The 25,330-nt window shown below is 46.5% G+C and overlaps 1 protein-coding gene across 1 annotated transcript in view; it reads right to left on the bottom strand.

The window, feature by feature from the left end:
- Window positions 1-758: 758 nt before the first annotated feature.
- IL11 (interleukin 11) overlaps window positions 759-25,330 on the bottom strand; it is a 251,748-nt gene continuing 227,176 nt past the window's right edge. The window contains exons 4-5 of the mRNA XM_077256400.1: window positions 2,111-2,269; window positions 759-1,065 (exon numbers count right to left, since the gene is read on the bottom strand). Coding sequence (XP_077112515.1) covers window positions 898-1,065; window positions 2,111-2,269 — 327 coding nt within the window. The 3' untranslated portion in view covers window positions 759-897. The remainder of the gene's footprint in view (window positions 1,066-2,110; window positions 2,270-25,330) is intronic.

Below are 25,330 nucleotides of genomic sequence, written 5' to 3' on the forward strand. Positions count from 1 at the left end.
TTTCATTTGTTCATTTTCATAGATCTTTTATTTATTATTACCTTTCTCAGATTCAAGTTATTTCTGTGACCATTGTGGGTTTTTCTGTCATTAAAAAAGGGTACCAACAATTTTGACCATGTGTGTAATTACTTTTTTCATTTAAAAAAATAGCTGATGTGAGACAACCAAATTAAAAACACTGACAAAGATCAGATTGCTTTTTGCACAAATGATAAATAACTATCTGAATGAGGCCCCATTTAAAAAGACATATGTGAGAGCAGAACTCCCATATGATGTGTGAAGGGGTATGCTTAAAGTGAAAAAACACTAAACCATAATTAAATTGTATTATTGATTGTACATTAAGAACCCAATATCTCATTCTCTCTATTCATTCCATATATGCCTGTTATGTGGCTTTTAGTATTTCCATAAAACATTATGAAAATCAGAAACTAAGACCCGTTAAATTTGTCGAAAATTATCTGGTTTGCCAGTTTTTGACTGTCAATGCTGTTGTGTTTCTGAAGTTGCTCATACATTGCAAACAAGATTGTAATAAGAAAAACAGTAAATCATACTTAAATATAATAATAACAACATATCATCAGAAAAATCCACAAAACCATATAGAAACTTACTTAAAAAATTAAATATTAATAATGAAAATAAATAAATAAATAAACTGTATTATAAATAGATATGAGACATCAGTGTACCATGCACAAAAAATGTATAGAGTTGTTATTTCCCTTCTCTATTAGTCAGGCACAATAAGGAAACTCTGAGGATTTTTTTTCTGAAAGATTTCTTAAACTTCCGGAATCAAGTAATGTCTGTTTCTGTTACATAAAGGCACATTTTCTTAGCAATGCATTTCTACCATTGCTGGTGCAAATCTTCAAGTTTTCTCTACAACTTGTTTTTCATTAGGACTACAACACGAGTAGTATAATCCAAGAAGAGATGAAAATGGTGGAAAATGGCATGACCAGTTTGCACTACTCCCCACTGGGTGGTTGTGTTAGGAAGCTGTGGCAGAGGTGGGTCACTAGCACGTGCTATATTCATTTTTGTCATCTGAAAGAAATGATTATAGAAATTAGTAAAGCAATATAAATTATGCTATTTTAAGACATTAGATTTCCCTGTATTGAGATTATACATTTTGAAAAGTTTCTGAGCTAAAGTGTATATTCTAAAAGTGAGTGTAGAGTATCTTGATCACATTATATGCATTATATGCCATTACAGTGTCTTTTTGTCCTTTAATACATTGGCAGTAATAGCGGCCTCTCTGCTGGTGAAGATAGTTCTCAGAGGCTGGAAATTGCTATAGCGGTTTTATTAATGAGAGCCTGACAGCTGATGCATGCTGCCTGATCAACGGGCAGTATTCATCAGACACCCATGTTAATTCTTAGTGCTGCAGGCTTTCAGTGAATAATATTGCTTAAAAGCTGCCAGGGACCAAGCCACATTGGAGACTAGTCAGACAGGTGGCACCCTGCCAGTTTCTTCGTGCCCTCTGTCATGGAGTGACAGATCCCTCCTACTAGGCTCATGCTGGAAGAAATCTGTCAGTCAATGACTGTGGGTGGGGAGAAGCCGCCAAAAAAGACTATTTGAGCTCTAAAATACCTCAGATTTAATTATTTTTAGTACTGATTTCCCCTGTAACTAGGGCTGATATATATCACCTCTAGTTACAGGGGAAATCAGCAATAAATATAATTTATTAATCTATTAAAAATGTCCTGAAAGGTATTTAAACTCCTTGTTGGGGCAAAGTGGGTGAAATAGATGAAAAAATAAAAAATTCAAAAGAAAATCCTGACTGGACAATTAAATGGGTATTGTTTTGCCTCAAAATCTTTTTTTCACAAGTCTTTGCTTTTTTTCTTTTTTTTTTCTTTTTTACAAAAAATGTTTTAAAGCAATAATGTAAAAAAAATCAAATATGTACTATGTCTTGATTTTTTTTTCATTCAAATATATACAGTATATGCATTGATTCAGCTTAAAAGTCCCACAGCTAATATTACAGAAAGTAGTTTGATAAAGAAGGGGAATAATTGTTTCAGTAATGAAGTAGCCTAGTTTACAGCTCTAACCATCTGCTTACCAAAAAGTCAATTTTTTTCACCAGCTTTTCTATGCGATTGTGAATGCTGGTAAATTCATGATCCAAGTGACGAGCAACATGTGCAGCTTTCTTCAGCCAATCAAAATGCTTCTGATATATGAACAGTTCTGAGCTGAGCTTTGTTAAACCAGCTGGTATCTATAACAAAATAAAGAAATAAAGTTACCCTAACCAGCATCAAGTCAGTCATAGACATGTAAAAAAAAGTAACAGAAACAAATGATGAACATTTCATTTTAATGGGGTGTTCCAGCTAAACCTCTTCTTAAATTGCAGGCAACATTGAGGTCAGGCTGATTTCCATGAGCCTACAACAATGTTATATCTAGGCCTAAAAACGCCCCTATGGGTATGTGTGCAGAGCCCCAGGGTCCTGGTCATTGCAGTAATGTTGCTTTCCTCTAGGGGGGAGTGATGTTACGTTTGGAGGCAAAGAAGGACAACCGAATCCAGGTATCACAAACATGCAACACATTTCATACTCCAGGCCACCAGGGGGAGTCCTGCTCCTATTTACTAGGGCACTCCTCACACTTAGGTAAAACTGGTAGCCTGGAGAGGGAGTTAGTCAGTTGCTGGCTGAGCTTTGCTCAGGTAGTTGGTCCCTGACAGGGGTGGGATCCTGTCAGAGATCGAGGAGGAAGGACACGAAGCTGTGCCTGTGCCCTGAGTGCGGCAGCTTCTAGAAAGAGACACTGAAAGTGAACTGTATTGCAGAGAGTTTTTTCTATACGACACCAGAAATTACTGCGGACCCATGTAGGTACAACAACTCATAAATATATCTTACATCAGGAGGACAATGAGTAAATAATATACCATAAGAAGATAATTCAAATTTACCAATAGTTTTTATTTATTGACATATTTCCATCAAAATAATACATAGGTCTTATTCAAAATTATGTGAGTCACACCAAAGTGTTACATGTGACACAGGAAGGAGTGTACCAGACTAGAATTATTTAGATAAACAATAAGGGCTCAGTATCATTAATTATGCTAAGTGCCTGATGGGTCTGCTGAAAAGGGTGCATCACTATTTGTGATTGCACTTCCTCATACAGATGAGACAAAATTCACACCATATGTTACAGATAATTACATCAAACAAAACTGCCAGTTGCTAGTGCAATTCCTCTTCTTTTGAGGCACATAGCATATACGCCATCTATTGCAGTGAGCTAACCCCTTATTAATATCAAAAAGTAACAGTTGTATTTACCCATGATAAGGTCCAATGTCCGACTCCAACCTGTGTCAGGAACCCTGAACCCTGAATAAGACCTATGTATTATTTTGATGGAAATATGTCAATAAATAAAAACTATTGGTAAATTTGAATTATCTTCTTATGGTATATTATTTACGCATTGTCCTCCTGATGTATTGCAGAGAGGGTGAGAAGAAGTCATAGCAAAGGAGTGGATACCAGGTGGAGTTCTGCCCTACACAGGCTGCCTCCTTCTGAGGCGCAGGATCCCGGTAGCTGGAACACCGAAGGAGCAACGATCCTTTATGCCTTGCTCCAGAGACTGGCAGGACAGCTAATTTCATGTTGCCTGTCTGCCCCTACATCCATGAGACAAGGTGGCACCCCTTAGAGGCTGGGGCATGATAGAGTCCCTGTAAAACGCCTCAAGCCACCGGTCATATGGGTTTGTCCTATCCATCTGGGGGACAGAGAGAGAGACATAACATCTACAACATCTGTGAGGACCTTATGAGAAGCTTAGCAGTAAGGGACTACAACACTACGGCGCTAGAGGAAGGCTACTGATTTCCACCTGGATAAGGCAACTCTGGACTTGCCTCCAAACCGGCCGGACTCTGCCTACCCTCTGGTCTGGTGCTCTGGACTGTGGATGCTGAAGCCACCAGTAAAGGTAAAGAGACTGCAACCTTGTGTCCTCTTTCTTCATTGCACCTCTCACCATCCACCATCTACACACTGGGAAGCCCTGGGGATACACTTCACCTGTGGAAAAGTATACCATCTAGCTGCAATAACATCACCCCAGCGGACCCCTTAAAGCAGCATCGGTCACCCTGACCGAATACCACAGGTGGCGTCACAAACACTTTCACTTTAAAGACCTTTCCCTTTTACATGGACGTCCCTGGGGCCACGGACCGGGTCAGCCACCGTGACATCCCTCGAGACCTGAAGGGCCCAGTACCGAGTACCCCACTGCCCCGTGGGGGCTCTCCATGTGCACACGTTGCGGATTTGGCTGGCGATCCACAGATGATTTGACGACCCCGAGGGTTGCAATCGCCGTTATTAACCGTAATGGCGACAGCAAAAAAAAAGTCTGATTTGCCATTTAATTTCTCTCTCCTCGCACATCAGAGGAGAGAGAAATAGATCCCCCTGGCACCTCCCAGTGTCTCTTGGTTCCTTCTGCTTCCCCCCACAGAAGCCAGCATCTTCTTCGGGTAAGGAAATGGTGGGTGAGTGCACCTGCCGAGATCTGCTGGCCGGCACCTGGCAACAATAGGAGCTTTTTCCTATTGGTTCATTTTGATCACTTTGATAGACCCTATCACAGTGATCAAAATAAAAACTAAATAAAACCCCCCTTTATCACCCCCTTAGTTAGGGAGCAATAATGAGATAAAAATATATATTTATTTCCATTTTTCCATTAGGGTTACAGTTGGGTTAAAGTGAGTTGTGCTAAAGTTAGGGTTAGGGCTATTTTTAAGGTTACGGTTGGGATTAGGGTGGGGATTAGGTTTAGGGGTGTGTTAGTGTTGAGGCTTAAATTAGGGTTAGAATTGGGGCTAAAGTTAGGGTTAGGTTTGGGGCTAAAGTTAGGGTTAGGGCTGGGGCTAAAGTTAGGGTTGAGGCTAAAGTTAAGGTTAGGGTTGGGGCTGTAGTTGGGGTTAGGGTTAGGGTTTGGATTACGTTTACAGATGGAATTAGAGTTAGGGTTGGGATTAGGATTAGGGGTGTGTCAGGGTTAGGTTTGTTACAGTTATGGTTAGGGATGTGTTGGGGTTAGGGGTGTGTTGGATTTAGGGTTGTGGTTAAGGTTGGGATTAAGGTTAGGGGTGTGTTGGGGTTAGGGGTGTGATTAGGGTTATGGTTAGGGTTGGGATTATGGTTAGGGGTGTGTTGGGATTAGGGTTGGAGTTAGAATTGATTCCACTGTTTAGGCACATCAGGGGCTCTCCAAATGTGACATGGCATCCAATCTCAATTCCAGCCATTTCTGCATTGATAAAGTAAAATGGTGTGCCTTCCCTTCCGAGCTCTGCCATACACCCAATCAGTGGTTTACCCCCACATATGGGGTATCAGCATACTCAGGACAAATTGGATAACAACTTTTCTCATTCAATTTCTCTTGTTACTCTTATGAAAATAAATTGGGGCTCTGCATTATAAACTTTAGTGAATCACTTGGGGGTTAAAAGTTCTCACAACACATCTAAATAAGTTACTTGGGGGGGTCTAGTTTCCAAAATGGGGTCACTTGTGGGGAGTTTCTACTGTTTAGGCACATCAGTGGCTCTGGAAATCAACATAACACACATAACAGACCATTCCTTCAAAGTCTGCATTCCAAAACATCACTACTTCCCTTCCGAGCCCCGACATGTGCCCAAACAGTAGTTTTCTCCCACATATGGGGTATCGGCATACTCAGGACAAATTGGATAACAACTTTTCTGGTCCAATTTCTCTTGTTACCCTTGTGAAAATAAAAAAATGGGGGCTCTGCATTATAAACTTTAGTAAGACACTTGGGGGTTTAAAGTTCTCGCAACACATCTAAATAAGTTACTTAGGGGGTCTAGTTTTCAAAATGGGGTCACTTGTGGGGCTTGCTACTGTTTAGGCACATCAGGGGCTCTCCAAACGCAACATGGCATCCAATCTCAATTCCACCCAATTGTGCATTGAAAAAGTTAAACTATGCTCCTTCCCTTCCAAGCTCTGCCTTGCACCCAAACAGTGGTTTATCTCCACATAATGTGTATCGGCATATTCAGGAGAAATTGCACAACAAATTATGTGGTTCATTTTCTCTTTTTGCATTTGTGAAAAAAATATAAAAACTGGTTCTGAAATAAAATGATTGTGAAAAAAAGTTAAATGTTCATTTTTTCCTTCCACATTGCTTCAGTTCCTGTGAAGCACATAAAAGGTTAATTAACTTCTTGAATGTGATTTTGAGCACCTTGAGGGGTGCAGTTTTTAGAATGGTGTCACTTTTGGGTATTTTCTGTTATGTACACCCCTCAAAGTGACTTCAATATGATGTGGTCCCTAAAAAAATGGTTTTGTAAATGTTGTAAAAATGAGAAATCGCTGGTCAACTTTTAACCCTTATAACTTCCTAACAAAAAAAATGTGTTTTCTAAATTGTACTGATGTGAAGTAGACATGTGGGAAATGTTATGTGTTGTCTATTTTGTGTGACATATCTCACTGATTTAAGGGCATTAAAATTAAAAGTTTGAAAATTGTGAAATTTAATTTTTTTTGCCATATTTCCATTTTTTTCATAAATAAATGCAAGTCACATCAAATAAATTTTACCACTAACATGAAGTACAATATATCATGAAAAAACAATCTCAGAATCAGCAGGATTTGTTAAAGCTTTCCAGAGTTATAACCTCATAAATTGACAGTGGTCATTAAGCTGCAAATTGGCTCTGTCACTAAGGAGTTAAATAAAGAGACACACACACACACACAATTAAATACACAAACACACCAGCCTATGTAGGAGCATTAACATGCTTAACCTACATATGCTGTAACAAAACAGCAACTGTTATTAGGCTACGTCCCCACGGTCAGTAATCGGCAGCGCTTTGGATGCAGCAAATGTCGCTGTGTCCAAAGTGCTGCTGGCTTTTGAACGCAGGTGTTCATTGAACTGTGCAAAATCACTGCACCCTATTCATTGGATGGGTGTCATTTATCTTGCGGAGACAGAGCGTCTCCACAAGATAAATAGACATGCTGTGGTCTGGAAAGACGCCCCGCATGCCTGTCTCCACAGGGAAGCCGCGGACGTCGGTGCACGCATAGTGGACATGGGATTTCTTGAAATGCCATCCACTATGCTGCAATATCTGGCCGCTGCGGGTTGGACGCTGTGGATGTATGCAACATCCAACCCACAGAGTCTACTGACTGTGGGAACATATCCTCAGAAATCTGCATGAAATGCAATATCTGTTTATTTTTCAATTTTTTTTAAAAAAAATTGCATGGGCTCCTGCTTAATTTTAATAACGGACAGATGGAAAGCTGACGGCTAAGGACTGAAATTAATATTCTGGGAAGGAGCCAATAGCCATAAAGGTTCCCAGGCTATTGATATCAGCTCATAGCTGTTTGCTTTGCACTTACTGGCTAGTTTACAGGGGAACACCAGAAAAGAATTGACATAGGGTCCCCCTATAAAATCGAACCAGCAAAGGGTAGGTAGACAGCTACGGACTGATATTAATAGAGTGGGAAGGGGCCGTGGATATTGGCCCCCCAGGCGAAAAACATCAGCTCTCAGCCCCCTCAAAAAAGGCGCATCTCTAAGTTGCACTAATTCTGGCACTTAACCCTGCTGTTCCCACTTGCCCTGTAGCGGTGGCAAGTGGGGTTTATATTTGTGGGGTTGATGTCACCTTTGTATTGTCAGGTGACATCAAGCCCATGGCTTAGTAATGGAGAAGCGTTTATAAGACACCTATCCATTACTAATCCTATAGTTACATGGTAAATAAAGACACAGCCAGAATGAAGTCCTTTATCTACTATATAATTGTCTAAGGGCCACTTCCGTCTTTCTGTCTGTCCTTCTGACTTTCTGTCTGTCTGTCTGTCATGGATATTCATTGGTCGCGGCCTCTGTCTGTCATGGAAATCCAAGTCGCTGATTGGTCGCTGCAAAACGGCCACGATCAATCAGCGACGGGCACAGTCTGGCAGCAATATGGCCGCTCCTTCCTCCCCGCAGTCAGTGCCTGCTCCATAATCCCCTCCAGTCAGTGCTCACACAGGGTTAATGACAGCGATATTGGGCCATGGGTAACGCACTCCATTACCGCTACTATTAACCCTGTGTGACCAACTTTTTACTATTGATGCTGCCTATGTGGCATCAATAGTTAAAAGATCTAATGTTAAAAATAATAAAAAAAAAAATCTTGATATACTCACCATCCATCGGCCCCTCGGATCCGGAACCGGCCTTTCCCGCTCCTCGTGACGCTCCGGTGACCACTCCATGCATTGTGGTCTCGCGAGATGATGATGTAGCGGTCTCACGAGACCGCTACGTCATCATCTCGCGAGACAGCAATGCACTCTTGGGACCGGAGAGCACGAGGATCGTCGGTAACAGCTTCGCCTGGATCCGGGGCCAAAGGAAGGTGAGTATATAACTATTTTTTATTTTAATTCTTTTTTTTAACAGGGATATGATGCCCACATTGCTATATACTGCATGGGCTGTGCAATATACTACGTGGGCTGTACAATACGTGGGCTGTGCAATATACTACATGGGCTGTGCAATATACTACGTGGGCTGTGCAATATAATACGTGGGCTGTGCAATATACTACGTGGGCTGTGCAATATACTACGTGGGCTGTGCAATATACTACATGGGCTGTGCAATATAATACGTGGGCTGTGCAATACAATACATGGGCTGTACAATATACTACATGGGCTGTGCAATGTACAACGTTGGCTGTACAATGTACTGTGTGGGCTGTGCAATATACTACGTGGGCTGTGCAATATACTACATGGGCTGCGCAATATAATTCGTGGGCTGTACAATATACTGCGTGGGCAGTGCTATATACTACGTGGGCTGTGCAATATACTACGTGGGCTGTGCAATGTACAACATAGGCTGAGCAATGTACTGCGTGGTCTGTGCAATATACTACATGGGCTGTGCAATACACTATGTGGGCTGTGCAATATATTACGTGGGCTGTGCAATATATTACGTGGGCTTTGCAATATACTACATGGGCTGTGCAATGTACAATGTGGGCTGTGCAATGTACTACGTGGGCTGTGCAATATACTACATGGGCTGTGCAATATACTATGTGGGCTGTGCAATATACTATGTGGGCTGTGCAATATAATATGTGGGCTGTACAATATACTGCGTGGGGTGTGCTATATACTATGTGGGCTGTGCAATATACTACGTGGGCTGTGCAATGTACAACATGGGCTGTGCAATGTACTGCGTGGGCTGTGCAATATACTACGTGGGCTGTGCAATATACTACGTGGGCTGTGCAATATACTACGTGGGCTGTGCAATATACTACGTGGGCTGTGCAATATACTACATGGGCTGTGCAATGTACAATGTGGGCTGTGCAATGTACTACATGGGCTGTTCAATATACTACGTGGGATGTGCAATATACTATGTGGGCTGTGCAATATACTACATGGGCTGAGCAATATACTATGTGGGCTGTGCAATATACTACGTGGGCTGTGCTATATACTATGTGGGTTGTGCAATATAATATGTGGACTGTACAATGTACTACGTGGGTTGTGCAATATACTGCATGGGCTGTGCTATATACTACGTGGGCTGTGCAATATACTACATGGGCTGTGTTATACACTACGTGGCCTGTGTTATACACTATGTGGGCTGTGTTATACACTTTGTGGACTGTGTTATATACTGCATGCGTGGGCTGTTATATACTATGTGAGCTGTGTCATATGCTACGTGGGCTGTTATAAACTAAGTGGCTGTGTTATATGCTATGTGGGCTGTTATACACTTCGTGGGCCATGCTATATGCTATGTGGCTGTGCTACATAGAATGTGGGCTGTGTTATATACTACGTGGCTGTGCTATATACTCCATGGGCTGTACTATATACTCTGTGGGCTGTGCTATATACTGCATGGCTGTGATATATACTATGTGGCTGTGCTATAGACTACGTGGCTGTGCAATATACTACGTGGCTGTGCTATTTACTATGTGGGCTGTTATATACTATATGGCTGGCCGCGAACATTCAGCGACAGGCACAGTCCAAATCCTGTGTATTCAGTGAATTATTCTAAAATCTTCATAAATAAACTACATACATATTCTAGAATACCCGATGCATTAGAATCGGGCTACCATCTAGTTTTAAATAATCACACAGACTCCTTTATTGAATCTTAATTCACCATACTTACTGAATGCCTAATCCCCGATGCCCTCGTTCTCCTGCAACAAAAATAAAATAATAAACCAACCTGTAATACTCCCTATCTGCAGTAGTTCATTTAATAACGAGTGTCCCATGGCAATCTCACGTGAAGGACAGTCACATCGGGAGATGTGATCGCTCTACCCAGCCCCTGGTGATACTCACGCAGTGTATCACTGTGCTGCCGTGAGAGTTCACCAGAATTCGTCAGCTCCGGTGCTCTCACTTAAAGCAATGCTGTGTAGGAAAGTTCTCACACAGCGGTAGTGCTGTAACTAACAGCACCAGAGCCGATCAGCTGATACACTGCAGGAAATAATACTTCATGTTAGTGTATAGCCACAGGCCGGTTAGAGCGGTCACATCTCCCAATGTGACTCATCTTCATGTGAGATCGCCGTGAGACACTCGGATTACCTGGACTATGGCGGACAGGGAGTGTATGTTCGTTTATTATTTTACATTATTTCTAGAAGAAAAGGGCATCAGGGATTTGGTGTGAGGTGAGTATACTTTTATTTTTATGTGAATATGTATGTAATTCTACTTTTTTTTAAACTGTGAGCACAGGCGCCAGCAGATGATACTACTCTCCCATCAGTGGCACCTGCTGTCACTGTTATCAATGTCACCCGCACACAGCCAAAGACACACACAGACACCTGCACACACACAGATTCATACAGACATCTGCAGACAGACGTACGTGATATTCTCTGCTCACACACATTCTCCGACCACACACATATTCTCCACCCACACACTCTTCCTTCTTCTGATATAATTTCCTATCTGCAGCATTTTTGCCAGCACATCCGCAGCAAATTCGAAAATTTTTTACACCTGTGATTTTTCTGTGGATTTGACTGACTCAATGGAAGTCAATGGGTGCAGAAAAACTGCAGAATTGACATGCTGCGGAAAATAAAACACTGAGAATAAGGATGAAAATTCTGCAGCATGTGCACAACAATTTTGGAATGCCATTGATTAACATTGCTTTAATAATCCAGTGCGGATGTTAGGGATGGCGGAACGTACCGAATATATTTATTAGGTGAGATAGGTGCGTTCGCAACCCGGGATCCACCATGCAGGAAAGTACCTGCTGCTAAGCAAGGCAGTGAAGTAAATTAGAATACACGAACTCTGTTACTTCACAGAGCCCGTAGAAAAGAGAACGCTGTGCCCTGTTTAGTTCACAGGAGACACAGCTACAGAGTTGAGCCGACAGTGGTCATGCAGTCTGAACCAAACACGCAGCTCCTCTCTGGTGGAGCCGGAATTCTAATGGCTATTAGCCAGCCCTGAATTCACACATAAGAAACTCCTCGCCGGAGGTGCCAGCATTCTAGGGGCTTATTTCAGCCGGGTGCCTGACCATACACACGACCACATTGGCACTGAGCTCGTATATATTTGATACTAGCGCATGGCCGTGCAGTCATGAGAACCTTTTATAGCTGCAGCAACTTCAGGACCTTCCAAGAAGGACCAATGGAAGACTTCCACAGAACTTGATCAGGTACATGACCTTCCTGGAGGACCAATGGAAGTTGCTGCAGTACCTGAGCATGTGACCCTTGATCTCCATTGAGAGATCTTACCCTGGGCATCCTCAGTGTGTGCAAAGCAGGACTTAGTCCCAGAAAAGCCTGCTTGCCGCAGACCAGTGCAGGGTACAATAGCAGAGCCTGGAGAGGCAGCAGTAACCCTTTGCACAGTACCAGATTCAGTGAGATACTGGGATCGATGTCTCCACTGAGCAGGCTCCACTGCGGCTGATGCAGAATGGGAGACCGCAGCAGACATGGTTCGAGATTCCCCCTGTGCAGCGGTGGGAACTTGACTCCTAACAGCGGATTTATAGCATTTTCGCATGGAAAAACACTGTGGAAACACAACAAATCTGCAATGTGTGCACATATCCTAAGTCTGAGCATTTTGACATATCTGCCAGTTATAGTTTTCTTCTTACATGGTCTGCTTTTTGTGAAATTTAGCTGCTAGTTTTATTGTCGCTTCTATTTACTGACTTTGTACAGTCTGATATTTCGATTGCCTCACGTTTCTCACCCTGACTCTGTTATCCTGGTTTTGACTTTTGGTTTTCCTGACCATACTCCTGTATCCAGATTTTGTCTTCTTTGGTTATGACCTGGCTTGACTACCATTTTCTCTGCTAGCTCAGTCGACCATCCACAGCCACTTGATGCATGTATCCAGTATTGTATTGAAGTACCTTGGGCCCCCCCAGAGAAAATCATTCCTGGGGCCCACTATATAGCTACATAGAAATAATACAAGTCCACCAATTGTATGGTAAATCGTACTAATATTGTTGTGTAATATAAAAACCCAATGTTTCATATTTATAAAAAATGGTGGAAATTGAGCTAAACCTTGTGTAGTCACTTCCTCACCCCCATTCCATATGTCATGTGTGTCAAATGTTGCATAGTTCTATATTTTTTTACAAATTGGAACTTTTTGTGCATGTTACTATTATTTATTATTATAGCGCCATTTATTCCATAGTACTTTACATATGAGACGCGAGAAGGGGTATACATAATAAAAAACAATTACAATAATCTTAATTAATCAATACAAGTCACGACTAGTACATGAGGAGAGAGGACCCTGCCCGCAAGGGCTCACAATCTACAATAAATTAATTTGTTGAATGCCTTTTATTAAGACAGCCAGTGTCGAGATAAGTGTCCTATTCTCCCTGTGCACATACATACAATCAATTCAAAATACTAATCCCTTGGCACAGATGAATGTACCAGTATGTCCACAGCAGGATCCGCAAGTGTGGAGTTGACTCAGGAGCAGAGCCCGCTTCACACACAACAGATGGCAACTGTGTTATGCAGCGGACATGTGCCTATAACAGAAGCAAACAAAGCTAGCTCTAATCATTACTGTTAAACCAGTTGTTTGCAATCACTGGTTAATCACTGACAGGGGAATTTTAGCTGTCATGATTGCGGGGTGCTGATGGGTTACTATTAGTGTTGAGCGATACCTTCCGATATCGAAAGTATTGGTATCGGAAAGTATCGGCCGATACCGTCAAAGTATCGGATCTAATCCGATACCGATACCCGATCCCAATGCAAGTCAATGGGACAAAAATATCGGAATTAAAATAAACCCTTTCTTAACTTGTAGGTTCATTCTACATGAAGGAAAACAACTAAGAATAATGTAGGATGTATTGGGGGAGGTGGCGGAGACATTAAAGGCACAGAGGTTTAGCCCAATCTAATAGAATAGCAGGATTTTGTTTTGTTTTTTATGACGTTCGGCGTTAGAAAGATTTTGACTATGTTAATTTTTTTTTATTTTGTCAGATATTGATGTTTCACTACTTCAACGCCCTTCACCTTCTTTTTTACTTCTCCCACACTTTCTTCTTCATTATCCTCATCATCAGCTTCTTTGACATCAACTTCTTCACCTTATTCATCTTCTTCTTCATCTTCTACCTATTATTTTTTTTGTTACATTGTTCATATTCTTTTTATTTTACTATTATCTTCTTCATATTCAACTTCTTCATCATATTCTTATTTGTGACAGGCATTCCCGTAGTTGTTATCTATAAAAGTTTGAAGATTACACCTTCCGTTCTGCCTGTCACAAAACAGTTACATTTGTCCGCGTTCAGTTTGGCCTGCAGCATCAGGCTTTATCCAGGGGCACCACGAGGAGGAACGGACTCACCCCCATACACTGCTTAGTCTTCTTCTGCTTATAATTTAGATAATATCTTTTGCTCTGATATTTAGTCTTATGCTTAATGTTCTTCTGCTCTTTGTTCTGCAGTCTCTTGTTCTTCTGCTTCTGGGTCTTCCAGGTCGTCGTCGTCTCCAGGGTCGTCATCTCCGGGGTCGTCGTCATCGGGGTGGTCTTCAGGGTCATCGTCTCCAGGGTCGTCGTCATCTCAGTGGTTGTCATCTCTGGTGTCGTCGTCATCTTAGGGGTGGTCTTCCGGGTCGTCGTCTTTAGGGTCTTGAACTTGGAAATGTAGCAGAAGGTACAAGAAGGATGAGAAAATGCTGAGAAACAGCTGATGGAACTGGAACTCGGATGGCTACCCGAAGGTCCAAGAGCCAATGGAACTACCGAGGACCAGCTGACGTTACTGGAACCCGGTTACTAAGCAGGAGGTACCCATGCCTGAAAGCACTACCAATGACCACCTGACGTTGGTGGAACTCGGATACCCAGAGGGAGGCACCTAAGCCAAAGGCTCTGCCCGGAACCAGCTGACGGTACTGGAACCAGGATGGGGAGCAGAAGGTACAAGAGCAAAAGACACTGCCGAGAACCAGCTGACGGTACTGGAACCCGGATGGGTAGCCGAAGGTCCAAGAGCCAATGTAAATACCGAGGACCAGCTGACGTTACTGGAACCCGGTTACTAAGCAGGAGGTACCCGTGCTGAAAGCACTACCAAGGACCACCTGATGTTGGTGGAACTCAGATACCCAGAGGGAGGCACCTAAGCCAAAGGCTCTGCCCGGAACCAGCTGACGGTACTGGAACCAGGATGGGGAGCAGAAGGTACAAGAGCAAAAGACACTGCCGAGAACCAGCTGACGGTACTGGAACCCGGATGGGTGTCATGGTTCCCAATGGCAGGGGAACGTCAGGACACATAGAAAAACGGACAAGCTCTCGGGTGATGGAAACTAGAGCTGACCACGATGCTAAACCTATCACACAACTAATAGTAGCCAGGGAACGTACCTACGTTTTTGCTAGACGTCTCGCACCAGCCGGAGAACTAACTACCCCTGGTAGATGAAACATAGTCCTGGCTTGCCTCCAGAGAAAATCCCCACAGGAGATAGTAGCCCCCCACATATAATAACGGTGAGTTCAGATGAAAAGACACACGTAGTATGAAAGCAGATTTAGCACAGCGAGGCCCACTAACTAGATAGCAGAAGGATACAATAGTGGACTTCGCGGTCAGCTACAAAACCCTATCAAATACCATCCTGAAGTTACCTTAAACTCATGTGCCAACTCATGACACCGGAGTGGTAACTTCAGCCCACAAGAGCTTCCAGCTGCAGAGATTCACATAACTGCAAACTGGACAAAACATGCAAAAATAGACTAAGGACAAAAGTGTCCAACTTAGCTGGTCAGCAGACTGGGAGCAGGTACATGCAACAGAATGCCTCTGGTTACATTGATGGCCGGCACTGGAAAGACTGAGGAGCAAGGCTAAATAGGAAACTCCCATATCCTGATAGAAACAGGTGGAAAGCACACAAGACACCAGTACCACCAGTGACCACTGGGGGAGCCAAATAACCGAATCACAACAGATGGGTAGCCGAAGGTCCAAGAGCCAATGGAACTACCGAGGACCAGCTGACGTTACTGGAACCCGGTTACTAAGCAGGAGGTACCCGTGCCTGAAAGCACTACCAAGGACCACCTGACGTTGGTGGAACTCGGATACCCAGAGGGAGGCACCTAAGCCAAAGGCTCTGCCCGGAACCAGCTAACGGTGCTGGAACCAGGATGGGGACCTATTCAAGATTGTCTTCCTAGAGCCCCAACTAGCGGTGTTGGAGCAAAGGGTCAGCAGGGGGAGCAGAGTGTAGGCCGAAGCCTGCACTGGAGGCATTTGTAGGTCTGTTGTGTCTGCGTGGCTGTTGCAGGACACGTTGCCGGCTACACAGCAGGGGAACAGCTGGCGGTGCTGAACCCCACTGACACATTGGCTGGTGTTTTTCTCTGTGCAGCTAGCAGTACCGGGCTCCAACTGGCGGTGTTAGAGCCCAGGGTCAGCAGGAGGAGAGGGAGCAGAGTGTAGGCCGAAGCCTGCACTGGCGGCAGCTTTGTGTCTGCGTGGCTGTTGCAGGACACGTTGCCAGCTACACAGCAGGGGAACAGCTGGCGGTGCTGAACCCCACTGACACATTGGCTGGTGTTTTTCTCTGTGCAGCTAGCAGTACCGGGCCCCAACTGGCGGTGTTAGAGCCCAGGGTCAGCAGGAGGAGAGGGAGCAGAGTGTAGGCCGAAGCCTAATTGAACCAATTTTAAAGGTAACCTTTAACCCCCCCTCAGGTGTTACAAACTAGAAGAGCCACGCCTTATGCAGCAGTAGTGCTGCACAAGTCAAAGGTTGCTCTTTTAATTTTGTTCCTTGCACAAGCTGAATGAAACACGCACAACATTTTGGCCCTTATACAGTCAATCTGTCTTGGAGGCGGGAGTTCCCTTTGTAATGAGACGCAGCACAGCTGGCAAAAATACCAACTTGGTGCTTGGCGCGGCCTCCTGAGCATCGCATTTTGCTGTACAGGAGTCTGCGTTGTTGCGTTATCCCTTGGCCATGCGCTGCCCGTCTTCTGACATCGTTTCATGTCGGCTGGTGCGGTTCGCGATGCCCATGAATCCCAGCCCCGCAGTGTCTTTACAGTGTTTCACACTGCGGGGCTGGGATTCATGGCCTGGCGCAGTACATATGTTCGCCTCTCGCTCGTGTCCTTACACCTGCTACAGACTGTGCGGCGTCAGCTGATCCCTTATCGCATGCCACGGCCTTGAAGCCGCACAGTCTGAAGAAGGCGGAAGGAGCTGAGTGACAGCCTGGCGAAGATATGCACTGCTCATGCCCGTCAATCACACCCTCGCAGTCAAAATAAATAAGACACCGAGGGGCGTTGTGTCGGGCAGGGCGGCCGCAGGGGCGCAGCCAGCCAAACAATGATGTCAGAAGAAGGGCTGTGCTACCAAGGGGGTTGTTGCGTGTCATTACAAAGTAAAGTCACACCTCAGGGATGTTTTAATGGTCTCAGGGGACACATTGTAGACGTGTTCTGTTCCACGGGTGCAAGGAGAATAAGTTTATGAGCCACCTTGCACACATGCAGCATTACTGCTGTACAAGGTGGATGTAAAACATACAAACACCTGGGGGAGGGGGGACAGGTTCCCTTCAATTTCAGTTTTTGTGTCTGCGTGGCTGTTGCAGGACACGTTGCCGGCTACACAGCAGGGGAACAGCTGGCGGTGCTGAACCCCACTGACACATTGGCTGGTGTTTTTCTCTGTGCAGCTAGCAGTACCGGGCCCCAACTGGCGGTGTTAGAGCCCAGGGTCAGCAGGAGGAGAGGGAGCAGAGTGTAGGCCGAAGCCTGCACTGGCGGCAGCTTTGTGTCTGCGTGGCTGTTGCAGGACACGTTGCCGGCTACACAGCAGGGGAACAGCTGGCGGTGCTGAACCCCACTGACACATTGGCTGGTGTTTGTCTCTGTGCAGCTAGCACATCTGGGCCCCAACTGGCGGTGTTAGAGCTCAGGGTCAGCAGGAGGAGCAGAGGGAGCAGAGTGTAGGCCGAAGCCTGCACTGGCGGCAGTTTTGAAGCTGTTGTGTCTGCGTGGCTGTTGCAGGACACGTTGCCGGCTACACAGCAGGGGAACAGCTGGCGGTGCTGAACCCCACTGACACATTGGCTGGTGTTTGTCTCTGTGCAGCTAGCACTTCCGGGCGCCAACTGGCGGTGTTAGAGCCCAGGGTCAGCAGGAGGATCAGAGTGTAGGCCGAAGCCTGCACTGGAGCAAGTTGAAAGGGAACCTTTAACCCCCCCCCAGGCATTTGTAGCTGAAAGAGCCATCGTGTACAGCAGTAATGCTGGAAAAGGTAAACTTAGCTCTTTTAATTATGGTCCTTGCACATGCTGAACCTAACACTTATGAAATGTGTCCCCTCACACCGTTAAACCGTCCGGTAGGTGGAACTTTCCTTTGTCATGTGACGCAGCACAGCCGTCATTCTTACCCCCTTGGCGCCGTGCGCCGCCTCCTCAGCGTTGTTTGAATCTGTCCCGGAGCCTGCGCTGTTAGGTTAGCCCTTGGCCATGCACACATTTTGCGCTGCCCGTCTTCTGACATCATTTGGTGTCAGGCTGGCTGCGCCTGTGCGGCCGCGCTGGCCGAGATCCCGCCTCGCAGTGTCGTCTAATGTAATCCCACCGCGGGCCTGGGATCCATGGCCATGTGCAGTGCATATCCTCGCCTCTCACTCCCCTCCCTACGGCTTCTTCAGACTGTGCAGCGTCACGGCCGTGGCATGCTATTAGGGATCAGCTGACACCGCACAGTCTGAAGAAGCCAAAACAAAAAAATGGAGCAAAAACATCCATAACATCATAATTTAAAAATTGTATATAACGTTTATTTGAAAATTAGATCAATACAAAATATCCACACCATAAATAGGTGCTAGATGCATAGTGCACAACAAGGAGGGCAATAAGGAAAGGACATGACAGAAACCAGGTTAACAGCAGGGAAACACAACGTAAATCACATCGGTTACATAGGTTTGTAAGCAGGTGATCCCTATATACTATGGTCCAACTGGTATCCAAGCATTAATTAACATCAGCAGCATACACTATATATGCCATGACATAGGTCACGCTTACCCATTACTGTGTTTTCAAAATAAGTGTTCCCGGCTGGCCTGGTGCCCCTGGACGCGCGTTTCGCGTGATCGCTTCCTCAACAGAACCCTGTTAATAAACGTTATATACAATTTTTAAATTATGATGTTATGGATGTTTTTGCTCCATTTTTTTGTTTTGTTTCCTGTTTGGAGCTGTCCTGCTGTGTTGGCACCTTGTGAGTGCCTGGGGAGAGCTAGTTTAGTCTGCTCTCTGCTATTTTCTACTTCAGTGCTTCATGATCCTGTTAATAAGTCTGAAGAAGCCGTAGGGAGATGAGTGAGAGGTGGAGGTTCAGATATGCACTGCGCATGTCCATGGATCTCAGACCGCCAGTGGGATTAAATCAGAAGACACTGCGAGGCGGGATCTTGGCCAGCGCACCCGCACAGGCGCAGCCAGCCTGACACCAAATGATGTCAGAAGACGGGCAGCGCAAAATGTGTGCATGGCCAAGGGCTAACCTAACAGCGCAAGCTCCGGGACAGATTTAAACAACGCTGAGGAGGCGGCGCACGGCGCCAAGGGGGTAAGAATGACGGCCGTGCTGCGTCACATGACAAAGGAAAGTTCCACCTACCGGACGGCTTAACGGTGTGAGGGGACACATTTCATAAGTGTTAGGTTCGGCATGTGCAAGGAGCACCACGAAAAGAGGCACCTTTTCCATTTGCATCATTACTGCTGCACAAGGTGGCTCTTTCAGTAACGCCTTGGGGGGGGGGGACAGGTTCCCTTAAATTTAAGTTGTTGTGCCTGCGTGGCGGTCGCATGACACGTTGCCGTATACACAGCAGGGGAACAGCTGGCGGTGCTGAACCCCACTAACACATTGGCGAGGTGTTTGGCTCTGTGCGGACAGCACTTCTGGACAACAACTAGCGGTGTTGGTGCCCAGGGACAGGAGGAGGAGGAGGTGGAGGAGATAGGAGGGATTGCCACACACACAGCTGGGGAGCAGCAGGCTTTACTGAACCCCACTAACACATTGGCGAGGTGTTTGGCTCTGTGCGGACAGCACTTCTGGACAGCAAATAGCGATGTTGGAGCCCAGGGACAGGAGGAGGAGGAGGTGGAGGAGATAGGAGGGATTGCCACACACACAGCTGGGGAACAGCTGACGTTACTGAACCCCAATAACAGAGGAGCGACTGTTCACTGTGCGTACAGCACTACCAGGCAACAACTAGCGGTGTTGGAGCCCAGGGACAGGAGGAGGAGGAGGTGGAGGAGATAGGAGGGATTGCCACACACACAGCTGGGGAACAGCTGACGTTACTGAACCCCAATAACAGAGGAGCGACTGTTGACTGTGCGTACAGCACTACCAGGCAACAACTAGCAGTGTTGGAGCCCAGGGACAGGAGGAGGAGGAGGTGGAGGAGATAGGAGGGATTGCCACACACACAGCTGGGGAACAGCTGACGTTACTGAACCCCAATAACAGAGGAGCGACTGTTGACTGTGCGTACAGCACTACCAGGCAACAACTAGCGGTGTTGGAGCCCAGGGACAGGAGGAGGAGGAGGTGGAGGAGATAGGAGGGATTGCCACACACACAGCAGGGGAGCAGCAGGCTTTACTGAACCCCACTAACACATTGGCGAGGCGTTTGGCTCTGTGCGGACAGCACTTCTGGACAGCAAATAGCGGTGTTGGAGCCCAGGGACAGGAGGAGGAGGAGGTGGAGGAGATAGGAGGGATTGCCACACACACAGCTGGGGAACAGCTGACGTTACTGAACCCCAATAACAGAGGAGCGACTGTTGTGACTGTGCAGACAGCACTTCTGGACAACAACTAGTGGTGTTGGAGCCCAGGGACAGGAGGAGGAGGAGGTGGAGGAGATAGGAGGGATTGCCACACACACAGCAGGGGAGCAGCAGGCTTTACTGAACCCCACTAACACATTGGCGAGGTGTTTGGCTCTGTGCAGACAGCACTTCTGGACAGCAAATATCGGTGTTGGAGCCCAGGGACAGGAGGAGGAGGAGGTGGAGGAGATAGGAGGGATTGCCACACACACAGCTGGGGAACAGCTGACGTTACTGAACCCCAATAACAGAGGAACGACTGTTGACTGTGCGTACAGCACTACCAGGCAACAACTAGCGGTGTTGGAGCCCAGGGACAGCAGGAGAAGCAGAGGAACACAATGTAGGCCGAAGCCTGATTGGAGAAAGTCGAAAGGGAACCTTTAACCCCCCCCAAGGCGTTTGTAGCTGAAAGAGCCAGCTTGTGCAGCACAAAAGATGCAAAAGGAAAAGGTGGCTCTTTTCATTATGCTCCTTGCAAACACAGAACTAAACACTTATAAAATGTGTCCCCTGAAACCGTGAGACCGTCCCGGAGGTGGGACTTTCCTTCGTAATATGACGCAGCACAGCTGTCATTCCTACCCCCTTGGCGCCGTGCCCCGGCTCCTCAGCGTTGTTTGATTCCGTCCCAGAGCCTGCGCTGTTATGTTATCCCTTGGCCAGGCACACTTAGCGCTGCCCATCTTCTGACATCATTTGGTGTCAGGCTGGCTGCGCCTGTGCGGCCGCGCTGGCCGAGAGCCCGCCTCGCAGTGTCGTCTAATGTAATCCCACCGCGGGCCTGGGATCCGTGGCCATGCGCTGTGCATATCCTCGCCTCTCACTCCCCTCCCTACGGCTTCTTCAGACTGTGCGGCGTCACGGCCGTGGCATGCTATTAGGGATCAGCTGACGGCGCACAGTCTGAAGAAGGCGTAGGGAGATGAGTGAGAGGCGGAGGTTCAGATATGCACTGCGCATGTCCATGGATCTCAGGCCCCCAGTGGGATTAAATCAGAAGACAATGCGAGGCGGGCTCTCGGCCAGCGCGGCCGCACAGGCGCAGCCAGCCTGACACCAAATGATGCCAGAAGATGGGCAGCGCTAAGTGTGCCTGGCGAAGGGATAACATAACAGCGCAGGCTCCGTGACGGAATCAAACAACGCTGAGGAGCCGGGGCACGGTGCCAAGGGGGTAGGAATGACAGCTGTGCTGCGTCATATTACGAAGGAAAGTCCCACCTCCGGGACGGTTTTATGGTATCAGTGGACACATTTTATAAGTGTTAAGTTCTGCGTGTGCAAGGAGCTAAACAAAAATAGCTACCTTTTCCTTGTGCAGCATTACTGCTGCACAAGGTGGCTCTTTCAGTAACAAACGCCTTGGGGGGGGGGGACAGGTTCCCTTACATTTCAGTTGTTGTGTCAGCGTGGCGGTCGCAGGAAACATTGCCGGCTACACAGCTGGGGATCAGCTGACGTTACTGAAACCCAATAACACTGGGTCGTATGTTTTGACTGTGCAGACGGCACTTCTGAGCCTCAACTGGCGGTGTTGGAGCCCAGGAATTTAAGTTCAGGTGGTAGAAAGATGAACACAACAGGAGACCTGGATAACGTAGACAGTCACCTAATTATTTAATCAGGAAGAGGAGTGGCAAATTCCTGCGAGATCCAGGCCTTGTTCATTTTCAGGAAAGTAAGCCAGTCAACGTTATTGGAGGATAGTCGCATGCGACGGTCAGTTAGTACACCACCTTCAGCACTAAAGACGCGTTCCGATAATACACTAGCCGCAGGGCAAGCCAGCACCTCCAATGCATACTGGCTTAGCTCTGGCCATGTATCCAGCTTTGAGACCCAAAACTTGAAAGGGGAAGAGCCGTCTGGGAGTACAGCAAGAGGGCAAGACATGTAGTCTGTCACCATCTGACGGAACCGTTGCCTCCTGCTGACTGGAGCCGTCTGTGATGGTGTAGACTTTTGTGGCGGGCACAGAAAACTGTGCCACAGTTGGGCCATACTGGTCTTGCCTTGGGCAGAGGCACTGCTTCTGCTCCCTCTTTGTGCAGAGCCTCCACCACTGCCTGGACGCACTGAGCTGCTTTGTAATGCACTAGCAGCACTTCTCTCACTTGGAATGGAGAAGATGATGGAATTCACCAGTGTGTCTTGGTACTCCCGCATTTTTCGCTCCCAGTTCAACGGTGTGATGAGGCTTTCTACGTTGTCCCAGTAGTGAGGATCGAGGAGGGTGAACACCCAATAATCAGACATGTTGAGAATGTGGGCGATGCGGCGGTCGTTTCTCAGGCACTGCAGCATGTAATCCACCATGTGCTGCAGACTGCCAACTGCCCAAGAAACGCTGTCCCCTGCTGGAGGCGTGATCTCTGCCCGCTCGTCATCACCCCACCCTCGCTGTACACACTGAGTACTGGACAATTGTGTAACTCCCTCCTCTGGATGGATGTCTTCCTCCTCCATTGACTCCTCCTCATCCTCCTCACAAACTGTCCTGTTATGGTTCTCAATGGCAAGAGAACATAGCCCAGCAAACATAAGAACTAGCTCTTGGAATGATGGAAACTAAACTGACCATGAACTAAACCTGCCGCACAACTAACAGTGGCCGGGTAGCGTTGCCTACGTTATATCCCTAGACGCCCAGCGCCAGCCGGAGGACTAACTAATCCTGGCAGAGGAAAATATAGTCCTGGCTCACCTCTAGAGAAATTTACCCGAAAGGCAGACAGAGGCCCCCCACATATATTGGCGGTGAGTTAAGATGAAAATGACAAACGTAGTATGAACATAGGTTTAGCAAAATTGAGGTCCGCTTACTAGATAGCAGAAAGACAGAAAAGACACTTTCATGGTCAGCTGAAAACCCTATCAAAACACCATCCTGAAACTACTTTAAGACTCTAATATTAACTCATAACATCAGAGTGGCAATTTCAGATCACAAGAGCTTTCCAGACACAGAAACGAAGCTACAGCTGTGAACTGGAACAAAATACAAAAATAAACAAGGACTAAAGTCCAACTTAGCTGGAAGTTGTCTGGTAGCAGGAACATGCACAGAAAGGCTTCTGATTACAATGTTGACCGGCATGAAACTGACAGAGGAGCAAGGTTATATAGCGACTCCCACATCCTGATGGGAGCAGGTGAACAGAGGGGATGATGCACACAAGTTCAATTCCACCAGTAGCCACCGGGGGAGCCCAGAATCCAATTTCACAACAGTACCCCCCCTCAAGGAGGGGGCACCGAACCCTCACCAGAACCACCAGGGCGATCAGGATGAGCCCTATGAAAGGCACGGACAAGATCGGAGGCATGAACATCAGAGGCAGTGACCCAAGAATTATCCTCCTGACCGTATCCCTTCCATTTGACCAGATACTGGAGTTTCCGTCTGGAAACACGAGAGTCTAAGATCTTTTCCACAACGTACTCCAACTCACCCTCAACCAACACCGGAGCAGGAGGCTCAACGGAAGGCACAACTGGTACCTCATACCTGCGCAACAATGACCGATGAAAAACATTATGAATAGAAAAGGATGCAGGGAGGTCCAAACGGAAGGACACAGGGTTAAGAATCTCCAATATCTTGTACGGGCCGATGAACCGAGGCTTAAACTTAGGAGAAGAAACCCTCATAGGGACAAAACGAGAAGACAACCACACCAAGTCCCCAACACAAAGCCGAGGACCAACACGACGACGGCGGTTGGCAAAAAGCTGAGTCTTCTCCTGGGACAACTTCAAATTGTCCACCACCTGCCCCCAAATCTGATGCAACCTCTCCACCACAGCATCCACTCCAGGACAATCCGAAGATTCCACTTGACCGGAGGAAAATCGAGGATGAAACCCCGAATTACAGAAAAACGGGGACACCAAGGTGGCAGAGCTGGCCCGATTATTGAGGGCGAACTCCGCCAAAGGCAAAAAGGCAACCCAATCATCCTGATCCGCAGACACAAAACACCTCAAATATGTCTCCAAGGTCTGATTAGTCCACTCGGTCTGGCCATTAGTCTGAGGATGGAAAGCAGACGAAAAAGACAAATCTATGCCCATCCTAGCACAGAATGCCCGCCAAAATCTAGACACGAATTGGGTCCCTCTGTCAGAAACGATATTCTCCGGAATACCATGCAAACGAACAACATTTTGAAAAAACAGAGGAACCAACTCGGAAGACGAAGGCAACTTAGGCAAGGGAACCAAATGGACCATCTTAGAGAAACGGTCACACACCACCCAGATGACAGACATCTTCTGAGAAACAGGCAGATCCGAAATAAAATCCATCGAGATGTGCGTCCAAGGCCTCTTCGGGATAGGCAAGGGTAACAACAATCCACTAGCCCGAGAACAACAAGGCTTGGCCCGAGCACAAACGTCACAAGACTGCACAAAGCCTCGCACATCTCGCGACAGGGAAGGCCACCAGAAGGACCTTGCCACCAAATCCCTGGTACCAAAGATTCCAGGATGACCTGCCAACGCAGAAGAATGAACCTCAGAGATGACTCTACTGGTCCAATCATCAGGAACAAACAGTCTACCAGGTGGGCAACGATCAGGTCTATCCGCCTGAAACTCCTGCAAGGCCCGCCGCAGGTCTGGAGAAACGGCAGACAATATCACTCCATCCTTAAGGATACCTG

The sequence above is a fragment of the Ranitomeya variabilis genome, chromosome 4 (genome assembly GCF_051348905.1).
Source record: "Ranitomeya variabilis isolate aRanVar5 chromosome 4, aRanVar5.hap1, whole genome shotgun sequence".
Taxonomy (NCBI): domain Eukaryota; kingdom Metazoa; phylum Chordata; class Amphibia; order Anura; family Dendrobatidae; genus Ranitomeya; species Ranitomeya variabilis.